Source organism: Vidua macroura, chromosome 18 (genome assembly GCF_024509145.1).
Source record: "Vidua macroura isolate BioBank_ID:100142 chromosome 18, ASM2450914v1, whole genome shotgun sequence".
NCBI classification, from domain to species: domain Eukaryota; kingdom Metazoa; phylum Chordata; class Aves; order Passeriformes; family Viduidae; genus Vidua; species Vidua macroura.
In genome coordinates, this window is record NC_071588.1 from 4,540,397 (window position 1) to 4,552,096 (window position 11,700).

Sequence of the window (11,700 nt, forward strand, 5' to 3'; positions counted from 1 at the left end):
TGGCCGCAGGGAGCTGGCGCCTGACCTGTAGCTGAAGTCCGTAACTTGCACTGCTTTGATTAAAGCTAATAACTGGGGACAGTCTGGAGGCTATTTAAGAAAAACACTTGAAAACTTGAACAGATTTTTTGGTTTTTTTTTAATTTTTTTTTTTTTTTTTAGTTGACTAGGCTGTACATCTACGTGTTGGCTGCTACAGAGTCTCCTCCCACCCCTCTTCCTCCTCATCCTCCTCCCCTCGCCCGGCCCCACAGTGGCCACGGCTCCTATTCCCACTCACCCAGGAGGTTTGGGACCCCCTCAGCCCCTCTCTCCTGGGAACCCCTGGCTCTCACACTTCCAGGCTGTTTTATTTCCCCCCTTACTGTCAGTTCTACCTTGGTTCTGGGTCGCGGTACTGGGGCGCTCACATACCTCCTATTTTTTTCTCTTTTTTTTTTTAAAAAAAAAACCCAAACAATTCCAAAATTCTCATTATGGTCTGTTACTCACTCTGTGTAATTCTGTGTTTAATAGATTTGTTCATTTACAAAAAGCTCCTCACCATGAAATACAAAGTGTTTTGATGTTTAAAGGTAAAAGAAGAATAATATCCCGATGAAACCCAAGGTGATTGTGCTCGGAAAAGAGGTACTGTATCCCTGAAAGCCTGTTCAAGCACTAAGTGCATTTACAAATCTCTGAGAATGTTTTTTTTTTATACTAAAATTGACCATTATATTCTACTGTGAGAAGTGCTGGCTGCACTATATTGTTTTAAAAATGAGAAAACAAAATGAAAAAAAAAGAAAAAAAAAAAGACAAAGAAAAAAAAGAAAAAAAAAAAACAACACAAAACCCGCAAGCCGTGTGTCCGGATGGTGTTTTTCCCAAAGTAAAACCAGGATCTCGCTGGATGTGTGCTCTGGAGTCTCTTTGCTTTGCTGTGGCCTCCCCCAGAGCTGGGACACCCCCCCTGCTCCCAGAGATTTTGGAGGAGCACCTATAAATAACCTGTGAACGATGCTGAGCCATTAATCCTGCCCGCACCAGTCTCCGCCTCACGCCCAAGGGGTGGCACATGGGACAAATCCCTGGATTAGGGCTGTGGCCTCACGTGCACCCGGGGGACACCGTCCCTCGTGGGGCAGTGGGTGCCGGGGTCAGGCACCGCGTCCCCTCCTGTCACCAGCGCAGGGGGTGGCATCTCCGCTGCCATCCATCTCTCCTGTTTCCCACTGGGTTTCCATTGCAGGGCCATTCCTGGTGCCCAGGTGGGGTGGGGGCTCTCCAGCAGCCCTAACTCTGATCCCACTGCTCTGCCCGGCGGCAGCAGTGAGTCAGTCACAGCAGGGTAATGGCACTGAATCCCAAATTGCTCCTGGCTGTGGACACTTCTCCCTGGCCTCCATGTCCCATGGTGGGACACAGGGCGTGGCCTTATCCCAGCCACAGAGGGGACTGAGGGTGGCACAGGCTCAGCTGCCTTCTGCAGATGGCCAAGGGGGTACAGGGATGGGATGGGATGGGATGGGATGGGATGGGATGGGATGGGATGGGATGGGATTGGAACCAATGGGGATGGGGAATGGGGACGGGATGAGGATGGAGTAGGATGGGAATGAGGATGGGATAAGGATGGGGATGAGATGGGATAGGGATGGGGGCAGGACAGGGATGAAGATGAGAATGGGATGGAGACAGGGATGAGGATGGGATGGGATGAGGATGGGATGGGATGGGATGGGATGGGATGGGCACAAGGACAGGCATGGTGATGGGGACACAGCCATGTGCCTGGAGCTGCCCTGAGGCCGGGGCTGGCAGCTCCATTTGTCTGCTTTGCTCACTCACAACGGCGCGCGTGGCTCCGCCGGTATTTATGGCACGCCGGGAGGGGACCTCTCTGTCACCGGCAGCGAGCGGCATGACAGCCGATCCGGGGAACAAAGAGAAATTGGGACAAAAGGAAATTTTCACAGAGGTTAACATTACTGATGGGGGGTTGCCACTGCCTGCCTGCACGTTAAAATTATTCTGTCTGGAGGAAGATCTTTGCTCAGATCTTTGTCATTAAAAAGATGCCACATCAAAGGAATGTGAGGCTGGAGCACGGCGGGGCTGCTGGCGGGTCCCTCCGTGCAGGGCAGCCCCTCCTTGGGGACCCCCTCGCACCAAAGGGGGACTCTACAAAGGCTGGGGTGCACGGAGCCGTGCTGGGGGCTCCAGGAGAAACTTTGCTCCGTCAGCGGTGCCCGTGGGAGGAGGATTCATTAGCGCTGCCTCCATCAGATTTCCCAGCTCGCCATAAATCAGGGCGAGTGGCTGGCAGCGACGGCACGATCCATCTTGCAGGTCTCCAAGTCATTACATTTCATTAGGAGGTGTGCGGGGGTTTTTTATTATTTAGCAGGTTAATTCTCCCCTCAGATCGCTCCTTGGGAGGAGGATTTCGCTGGGCACGGGGAGGCTTCAAGTGTGGAATGCAAAATAAATGGGTCCCTCCTTGGTGGGCACCTGCTGCAGTGCCAGCTCTGGCAGGTGCAGGTGGGCACGTGGGGACCCAAAATGTGCACAGACACTGGTGGGAGATGGGGCAGGGACACCTGAGGTACATCCCAGCACTGAGGATGAAGACACCACAGCCCATTGCCCTCCCATTCCGTGAGGCACAGCACCCACGAGCACCGTGGGAACACACTGAAGGAAATGATGCTGCTTCTGGCCTACCTATTCAAATTATACCAACAATAATACCAATAATAATACAAATTTCTAAGGCAGGTGTGGATGAGGCTGATATTAAACTTAGCGGCCGCCTTTGCTGTTTGGGAGCGAGGAGGAGAGACAGGCAGTATAAATTGCACGGCTGCAAAAGGACTTAAAAAAACCCATCTCTCATTTTGATTGATATTAGCTTCACAAATTAAGCTTTAGATTTATCTAAAAATAAATTTGCTTCCACGCTCCGCATTCTGGATGACAAGTGCTTTTCTCTTCCCTTTGTTGGGTTTGTCATCTCTGGCAGGGCGGCGCGGGGAGGGGCGGGAGGGGGCCGGGGCCGAGCACCCCCCGTTCACCGGCCCCCAGGTGCCCCCATCACCACAGCTGGGGGTGAAACAGCTCCAGGCTCGGTGGGGCAGGGGGTAAAAGGGCCAAAGCCACTCCCTGAAGGTGGCAGAGGCCTCCTGTACTGGGATGTCACCATGGTGGCTGTGGTGTCCCTGTCCTCACAGAGCCACCGCAGGGTGCAGAGTGATGATGCAGGGGCTTGGTGACAGCTGTCCTTCCCACACCCAAATCTTTTCAAAGCTCACTGACATGTGGCCTCTTGGCTTTGGGGCATCAAGTGCTGCACAGGAGGGGAGAAAATTGGTTTATGTCCCATTTTACTGGAAAATCCCATCTCTGGTGCTGCAGCCGGGGGCAGCCATGGTGCTGAGCCCATCTCTGGCTGAGTCCTGTGCCAGGGCTCCCCAGCCACCACACACGGCTCAGCCAGGACTGCCCACTGTGGCCACCCAGTCGGGTGAAAGCCAAATTTATTGTTTTCACGCAAGACCCAGCCTAGAAGCAGAGCAGCTCAGCTCCTCATTCGATTATGAAGCAGGAGCCGCCACCTCCGCCTCTCCCAGGGAGTGATAATGAAACATATTCATCCCTCACCCTGGGGAAATACTTAAACCACAATATGAGAGATGTATGTAAATTACATTTAAACGGAGACGGTGCCGTTAGCGCTGACGGCGACTCATCAAGTTGGAAGATGAAGTGTCCCCTCTGCTGCTAAAGCGTTTGCTGAGAGAGCAGGGCTGTCCCCAGGGCCCTGGCCAGGGTCTCTGTGTCACCATGCCACTGGTGCCCACCCAAAGCGCTCCTTCACACCCGCACAACGTCCAGCTGTTACAGGAACGCTCACCACTGCAGGCGGCTGGGAGAGTGAGGAGGAAAGGAGTTACGGAGGGGTGATGGATGGGATGGGGCGAGGATGGGAATGGGATGGGGATCCATGGGAATGGGCTAGGGAGGGAGGGGATGGGGCACGGATGTTATGGGGATGCGGAGAGCCGGTTTGCCTCGGCCCAGCAGTGGCCACATCCCTGAGCTCGGGGTGCGGGGTCAGCCCGGCCCGGGCTCCCCGCGCCCGCCGGGGCCGGGCCCGCATCGCGCGGTGTGTGCTGCCCTCCAGTGGAGCCACCGTGCACCGCAGCCCTGCACCGCACCTGAGCATCGAAACCACGCACTGCACCTGGGCATTGTAACCATGCACCGCACCTGGGCATCGTAACCACGCACTGCACCTGTGCATCGTAACCACGCACTGCACCTGTGCATCGTAACCATGAGTCACACCTGAGCATCGTAACCATGCACTGCACTGGGCATCGTAACCACGCACTGCACTGGGCATCATAGCCATGTGTCACACCTGGGCATCGTAACCATGCACCACACCTGGGCATCATAACCATGCACCGCACCTGGGCATTGTAACCACGCACCACACCTGGGCATCGTAACCACGCACTGCACCTGTGCATTGTAACCATGTGTCACACCTGGGCATCATAACCATGCACCGCACCTGGGCATTGTAACCATGCACCGCACCTGTGCATCGAAACCACGCACTGCACCTCTGCATCGTAACCATACACCACACCTGGGCATCGTAACCATGTGTCACACCTGGGCATGGTAACCATGCACTGCACTGTGCATCGAAAGCACGCACTGCACCTGTGCATCGTAACCATGTGTCACACCTGGGCATTGTAACCATGCACCGCACCTGTGCATCGTAACCACGCACTGCACCTGTGCATTGTAACCCTGCACCACACCTGGGCATCGTAACCATGTGTCACACCTGGGCATCGTAACCATGCACCACACCTGGGCATCATAGCCATGTGTCACACCTGGGCATCGTACCCATGCACTGCACCTGTGCATTGTAATCATGCACTGCACCTGGGCATCGTAACCCTGCACCACACCTGTGCATCTTAACCACGCACTGCACCTGTGCATCATCACATCCCTGCACCACACCTGTGCATCACCACATCCCTGTACCGCACCTGTGCACCACGGCCCTGCACCACACCTGAGCTCAGCATGATGGGTGACCATGCCCAAAGGCACGGCATGGCTTGGCACGGTTTGGCATGGCACGGCCACGGAGCAGGCAGCTCCTCCATCCGAGCCCTGCCGGCAGCCTGGCTCTCCCATCCGGAATCACCCAGCGCCGGGAGGAGGCGGCGGTGGCGGGTCAGTCTTTATTACTAAATAAATAATCGTATAAATCTTGTGCAAAACTCTGTGGCAAAACCATCGGCCTCGGCAGGGCCGTGCTCCCCACCCCCGGCCCGGGCCGAGGCTCCGGGCACGGCACAGCACGGCCCGGCACAGCGAGGTGAAGCGGTGGCGCCGGTGAGAGCCGAGACCGCGGGCAGCGCTGGGGCAGCGCCAGGCCCCCCATCCGGGCTGGACACCCGCCGGGACAGCGGCTGCCGGAGGGACGGAGGCCGCGCGAATCCCTGAGGAGCAGACAAGCACCATCCAGCTCAGTCGCCATTCCGGAGCCGGGCAGAGTCCATCAGCTGCCGGTGCTGCCGTGCTAGAGCGGGGAGCTCGGGGCATGGCCGTGCCGCCGCTCCCGCGGCTCCGCGGTGCCCATGGTCCCCAGGGGCACCACCACCTCCTCCGGCGGGCAGCTCTTGTTCAGCTCCACCACGCGCGGCACCACCGTCGACCACCGATCTGTGGAGAGGGTGGGAGATGCACAAAGCCGGGAGCCTGTGGCTGCTCCCCAGGCCCCCAGATCTGCTCCTGGGGCTCATCAGAGGCTGCAAGCAGCATCCTGAGGGATGTCCCAGCCCACAGCGCGGCGCTCACCTCTTCGCAGCCGGCCCACGGTGTGGGAGAAGCCGTAGTACTGGTACGTGTCGCTCTTGCCCGGGTCCTCACTGATGATGCCCAGATTCTGGTTCCAGTGGGACCAGTTCACCTCGTCCACCCTGTGGGGAAGGTCAGACCCGCAGGGGCTGCACGGAGCGCCCGGGAGCCGGGGCAGGAGCTCCAGCACCCACCAACAATGCCAGCTGCCTCCAGACCACTACAAAGCACCCAGCAAATGAGTGCACAGTGCCAGCCCCCCAGAAATGCTGCTGGGAGAGGCTCAGCTGCTCCCCAGCCTCCGAGGGCGCCCACCTTTACCTGAAGCACCAGCGGCGGTCAGGGGTCCCGTCGGTGCCCTTCCCCACAGTGACCATCTCCCCCGAGCGGAAGGCTTTCCGCAGGAACACTGGGAAGGAGCGCTCGATGTCCAGGATGGTGGTGGCCCACTGCCAGGGACACCAGGGACTGCTTGAGCATGGAGGTGCCTTGCCCATGGAGCTCGAGGTGCCTCGGTGCTGCAGTCCCCCAGGCACAGGCAGGTCCTGGAGCCCCCACCCCGCCACGCCCAGGGTGGTACCTGCAGCTTCCAGATGTGTTTACTCTCCTTGGAGACTTGGCCCACAGTCTCGCCCATGAGGGCGATGAGCATGTTGAGGAGGAGCACAAAGGTGAGGATGATGTAGGTGACAAGGAGGATGATGAAGACGCCAGGGTATTTGGCGCTCTCGAGCATCTCCAGGTCGCCCATGCCGATGGTGAGCTTGAAGAGGTCGAGCAGGAAGGTGCTGAAGGTCTGGCTGTCCCGGCAGGAAGGGTAGGTGGGCACTGTGCAGTTGGACTTCTCGCTGCAGGACTCACTGCTGGGACACGGGTTGAGGAGGGACACCAGGGCTGGGGGAGAAGGGACAGGGACAAGCGAGTCCACAGGGGCAACGGCCAGGACAGGATCCACAATGGGCCCCAGTGTGGCTCCATGCTTGCTGAGACCTTCTCCACCATGGGAGGAGGTAAAGGCCAAGCCTGTGGGCAGGTGGGGTGGGGCTGGGGGTCTGCAGCCCCCTGCCCAGCTGTGCTGAGCCACAGGGCTTGTCCTTCCCCAGCCAGGGGAGCTGGCTCGTTACCTGATGCGTAGCCAATCATGAAGAGCAGGTAGACCAGGAGGAAGCGGAACAAGTCTTTGAAGAGGATCTGAAAGCGATGGAGAGGAGAGTGAGGTGTGCTGGACCACGGCATCATCATCAAGCTGTGCCACTGGCACAACTGAGCTGCGAGGAGAGCAGTGGAGAGACACAGGAACCCTTCACAAAGCCTGGAGGGACCTCTTGAGGTTGTACTTCCACAGGAGGATCACCCCTGGAGAAGGACAAGACCCACGACCCCAGCAGACCTTCTGGATCATGATGCTGTAGGTCCCCGTCAGCTTGAGCCCGCGGGTGAAGTACAGAGCGTTCATCCAGCCCAGGACCAGCGCGAAGACCATGACAGCCAGGTAGGCCTCGACGCCACCCAGGTACAGCCCCGCCGTGACAATCACCAGCACCGAGTAGATGAAGCTGGAGGAGAGCTGGGGTCAGGCCCTGCAGCCACAAGTCTGGGGGATACAGTGGCTCGTGGTGGCCCTGGGGGTTCCCCACGTACTAGAGCAGCTGGAAGGAGCCATCTATGAAGAAGGAGTTCACGCCCGGGCACTTCTTCATGAACAGGTCTTTAATCTGTGGGAGAGAGGCAGAGGCTGGAGGGTCTCGAGTGGCAGAGTCCCCATGGCTGAGGCCACTTTGGCAGGGGTGGATGCCTCAAGGGGGTGGGGCTGTCACCCCTGAAGACCCCAAGAGTTCAGTGGCCCCACAGGAGCACCCCCTGCCTTGCCACACTGACGTTTGTGCAGAAGAAGAGGATTCCAGTGAGGAGGGTGATGATCTCCCCGGCCAGGCGCAGGTAGTCGGCGGTGCTGGTGTAGGGGTAGGGCGGCTGCGGGGAGAGGACAGAGCTGAGCTGCTCCCCCATCCCCTGGGACAGAGACCCAGCAGACCCCCCTGCAAGGCAGTACTGGCCCGTGGGGCTGTGCCAGCGTGGGGACTCACGGGGCCTTCCATGGGGCGGTAGTAGGCGACGAGGGTGAAGATGATCATGGCGCTGAGGTAGGAGACCACGCTGATGTAGAAGGAGACAGCCCCAAACTTGCGCCACTTGTCCCTCAGCAGCTCGTTGATGGGCTCCACGGCCAGCATCTCGTGGCGGTTCTGGTGGGACATGGCTGCTGACAGAGGGGACAGGGCCACCCGGTCCCCTCCAGACCCCTCCCAGTCCCCCCCAGCCCTGCACACCTCAATCTTGCTGTTGTAGACGAGGATCTCCAGCACGGACACCTCCTCCCCGCAGGTGTCCAGCGAGGAGAGGTCGTAGAGGGAGGAGTAGACGGGGCCGTACGCCCAGTCCTTGAACTTCCTGGAGAGGTGCCGGGCGTCCTCGTCCGTGATCTCCCGCCGGATGATGTGCTGGAAGATCTGCCGGAGGGAGGGAGGGAGGACTGCTACCCACAGACCTGGCCCCACCTGCTTGGGGCACCCTGCCCTCCTCCCACCCCATCCTGGGTGCATCCCCCAATGCACTCCCTGCACCCCAGTGGGCTCAGGATGCTCCCAGGTGCTCCTGGGGTGATGCAGACACTGTCGCAGCTCTGTAGGATGCTGCAGCTTTTGCATTTTTGGTGACTCCCCTGCCTGCCCCACCAGAGGCCAAGGGCAGGTCAGGGGACAAGATGGGCTGTGTGAGGGTCTGGAGTTAATAGGGAAAGGGCCAGAATGCAAAGGGGTGTTAATTAGCCGGGTTAATAGGGCTGCACATCCAGGTTTCCACCAGCATCTGCAGAGAGAAGCCGTGCATGCACTGAGTGTGACAGGGCTCAGCAGGGATGGCAGGGACACGTCCCCCAGCACGGGGGGACAACGTACCCCGATCTTGCCGGTCTTGGCTGCCATCATGAGAGGGGACAGGCCGTCGTTGTTGAGCAGGGCCTCCAGGTTGGTGTCGGGGAAGAGCTTGGCGCACTTGACGAGGAGCAGGTCGTACATCTTGGTGACGAACTTGGTGTTCTCGCGGGTGTTGTCGGCGATGGCCACCAGGGCGTGCAGCACGGTGTTGCCGCGGGAGTCCTGGCGCCGCAGGTCCGCCTGCTTGTGCCCGTTCTCCGTCAGGTAGTGCACGATGTGCGGCTGGTTGGTGCAGGCGGCCAGCGAGAGGGGCAGCTCACCTGCGGGGACAGCACCGCGGCTCCCGTCACCCCTTCCCCGCTGCGGGGACACCTTGGGGCGCAGCCCCCCGGGTCCCTCCCTGCTCACCGAAGTAGAAGTAGCCGCCCTCGCCCTTGGGCTGGAAGAAGCGGCCGCGGGCCTGGGCATGGACGTCCGCTCCCTTCTCCACCAGCAGCTCCACGTAGTGCTTGCAGCGGCGCTCGATGGCGATGTGCAGGGCTGTCTGACCTGGGCCACCACCGCCCGTCAGCCCCGGGACTTCCCCCGCGTCCCAGCCTTCCCAGGTCCCTTCTCCGGTCCCACCCCAGTGTCCCCCATGCCCAGGCGGGGCCAGCAGTGGCCCCACGCCCCCCACCTCGGTAGTAGACGTCCCTGAAGGGCGAGTTGATGAACTCCCGCATGTTTCCCGTCTTCTCGGCGATGTCCAGGAGCACGGGGATGGTGTCGTTCTTGCCCCCGCTCAGGTTGAGCAGGGCTTTGGGCAGGCAGGTCTTTCCCGTGGAGGGCTCTGCGAGTGGAAGGTGCTGAGGGGGGGCTGGAGCAAACCCCTCAGGCCCGTGGATCCCCATGCCAGAGCTGTGCATCTCCATCCCCAGGAATACAGGGACCGCCAGTGGCCATGGCACAGCCCTGGCACCAGGGCAAGAACAGCCAGGCCCTCACCTCGGAACTCCTCGTCTGTGAGGCGCTTCTTGTGGGTGAGCAGGAAGGAGAGGAGCCCATCCAGGCCGGCCGGGGACCCCCGGGAGACGATGTCGAAGAGGATGGGTCTGTTGAAGACCTTGAGGACGGGGGGCGGGTCGGGAGCCGGCCCCTTTGCGGCGGGCGGCTGCTTCCTGCGGGAGAAACGCCAGCTCTGGGAACAGGAGCTGCTGCCTCGGCTTCCCCCACCTGTGCAACGAGCTTGAGGGTGCTCAGCCACTGGGGACAGACACGTGGGGACACCTCCCGGCCGGGGTCACCTGTGAGTGCCTCCTCGTGCACAGCAGCCCAGTGCTCCCAGTGCCAGCTCCCACCCAGGTGCTGCAGCGCCTGGGGCCCCAGCTGTGCCCCCCGGGTGGGACGGGCCGCGGGCTTGTCACGCTCCGGCACCACGGGTGAAGCCAGACCGGTCGGAGCAGTCGGCAGCAGGGGGGGACGGACCGGGCACAGCTCCGGGCACCGGCAATGGGGGCAGCACGTTTGGCGGCTGCCCCAGCCGGAGACTTCCAGTCTGAGGGCTCACGGGGCATCCTGGCCCCCTCCACCCACCTCCACGGGGGAACATCCCACTCTCCTAAGCCGGTTGCACCCCTGGGTGGGGACACTGGCGGGCCGCCCCAGGTGCCTGGCACAGAGGGGCATTGTGCGTCCGGCCGCGGGCTGCCCCCCCCGGCTCCGGTTTCCTGGCGCGGGCAGGGTGGAGGCCCTCCTGAAAAGCCCTTTCATGCCGCAGCCAGACGGCCGCACCGGCCAGGGGAGCGGCCGGGCGCACAGAGCCTCTTTCATGGCGCCCGTAAGGGGGAAGGGGAGCGCGCTCCCGGCCCCGCGGTACCGGGGGCTGCCGAGCCCCACCAGGGCATGGCACAGCCCGGCGCTGCCACTGGGACTCACTGGGAGCTGCTCCCTGTGCGCGGCACCTCTGCCCAAAGCACCCCAAAGTGCCGCTCCAAGGTCCGCCCCACGTCCCCAGCTACTGAACATCCCCATCCCCACCGGGGTGTCCCCCACTGAACATCCCCATCCCCACCGGGGTGTCCCCCACTGAACATCCCCATCCCCACCGGGGTGTCCCCACCCCAGCATCCCCCGCCGCACTCACTCCGCGACTCTCCTGCGCCAGCGCTTGTTCTCGCTGGGGTGGTGGCGATAGGTGCCGTAGTCAAAGAGGGAGTCCATGGGGGCTTTCTTGGGCGCGGGGACCACGGGGGACTCGTAGATGGTGGCCTCCAGCAGTTCCATGGGCTTCGGGGCGCCTTTCCGAAAGGCCCCGTGGAATTTCATGCGGAGGTTTTGCTTTCCATCCCCGGCGCCGGGGGGACCCCGGGCTGCCTCGGCGGGGCTCGGGGTGTCCTCGCTCTCGAACAGGTTGGCCAGAGAGGAGAGCGGGAAGGATTCGTTCTGGAGGGAGCCGTCCTCCCCCGCGCCCTCCCCGGCATCGCGCGGGGCGTCTTCGCTGTCTGCCATGGTCCCTGCCCGGAGGGACGGGCACGACTGACCTGCCTGGCTGGCTGTGACCCCCGGCTCCTTCCACGAGAGCAGGAGACCTGGCAGAGGAAAACCCCGTGTCACCCCCAAAAGACCCTCCCCATCCTCTCCCCGGGGCTCCGAGCCCCGCGGCGGGACCCACACCCACCCTGGCAGAGGTTGGGGCCGGCCGGACCCGCTGTAGCTCAGAGTCTCCCGGCCGGTCCTGCCTTGTCCTGGCTCTCCTCGGCACCCACCTACCCGCTGCGGGGACCCCTCACGTCTGCGGGGGCCCCTCCGGCTGCGGCGCTGCCGTGCTGGGCGAGGGCGAGCCCGGCCCCGCTGCGGTCAGCCGGGGTGCAGCCCAGGACAGGGCACAGAGCAGACCCTGTGCGCTGCG

The 11,700-nt window shown here is 61.3% G+C and overlaps 1 protein-coding gene across 1 annotated transcript; it reads right to left on the reverse strand.

The window, feature by feature from the left end:
- Positions 1–4,735: 4,735 nt before the first annotated feature.
- On the reverse strand, positions 4,736–11,345 carry TRPV4 (transient receptor potential cation channel subfamily V member 4). The gene is made up of 16 exons (XM_053993835.1): positions 10,936–11,345; positions 9,798–9,970; positions 9,490–9,642; positions 9,222–9,362; positions 8,835–9,133; positions 8,208–8,387; positions 7,965–8,123; positions 7,759–7,851; positions 7,522–7,595; positions 7,271–7,436; positions 7,005–7,071; positions 6,461–6,774; positions 6,202–6,329; positions 5,881–6,002; positions 5,035–5,745; positions 4,736–4,927 (listed from the first exon to the last, which is right to left on the reverse strand). The coding sequence occupies exons 1-15, from the start codon at positions 11,298–11,300 to the stop codon at positions 5,603–5,605; spliced, it is 2,577 nt and encodes an 858-aa protein (XP_053849810.1). The 5' UTR covers positions 11,301–11,345; the 3' UTR covers positions 4,736–4,927; positions 5,035–5,602.
- Between the last annotated feature and the right edge of the window lie 355 nt (positions 11,346–11,700).

Bases quoted from the DNA above. Each gene is read 5' to 3' on its own strand.
- TRPV4 (XM_053993835.1), bottom strand. From the start codon at position 11,300: ATGGCAGACAGCGAAGACGCCCCGCGCGATGCCGGGGAGGGCGCGGGG. The intron at 9,363-9,489 runs GTGGGGGGCGTG...GTGGTGGCCCAG, and splicing joins CAGGGACGTCTACTACCGAG to GTCAGACAGCCCTGCACATC. The intron at 7,072-7,270 runs GTCTGCTGGGGT...CATCGCTTTCAG, and splicing joins ACAGCATCATGATCCAGAAG to ATCCTCTTCAAAGACTTGTT.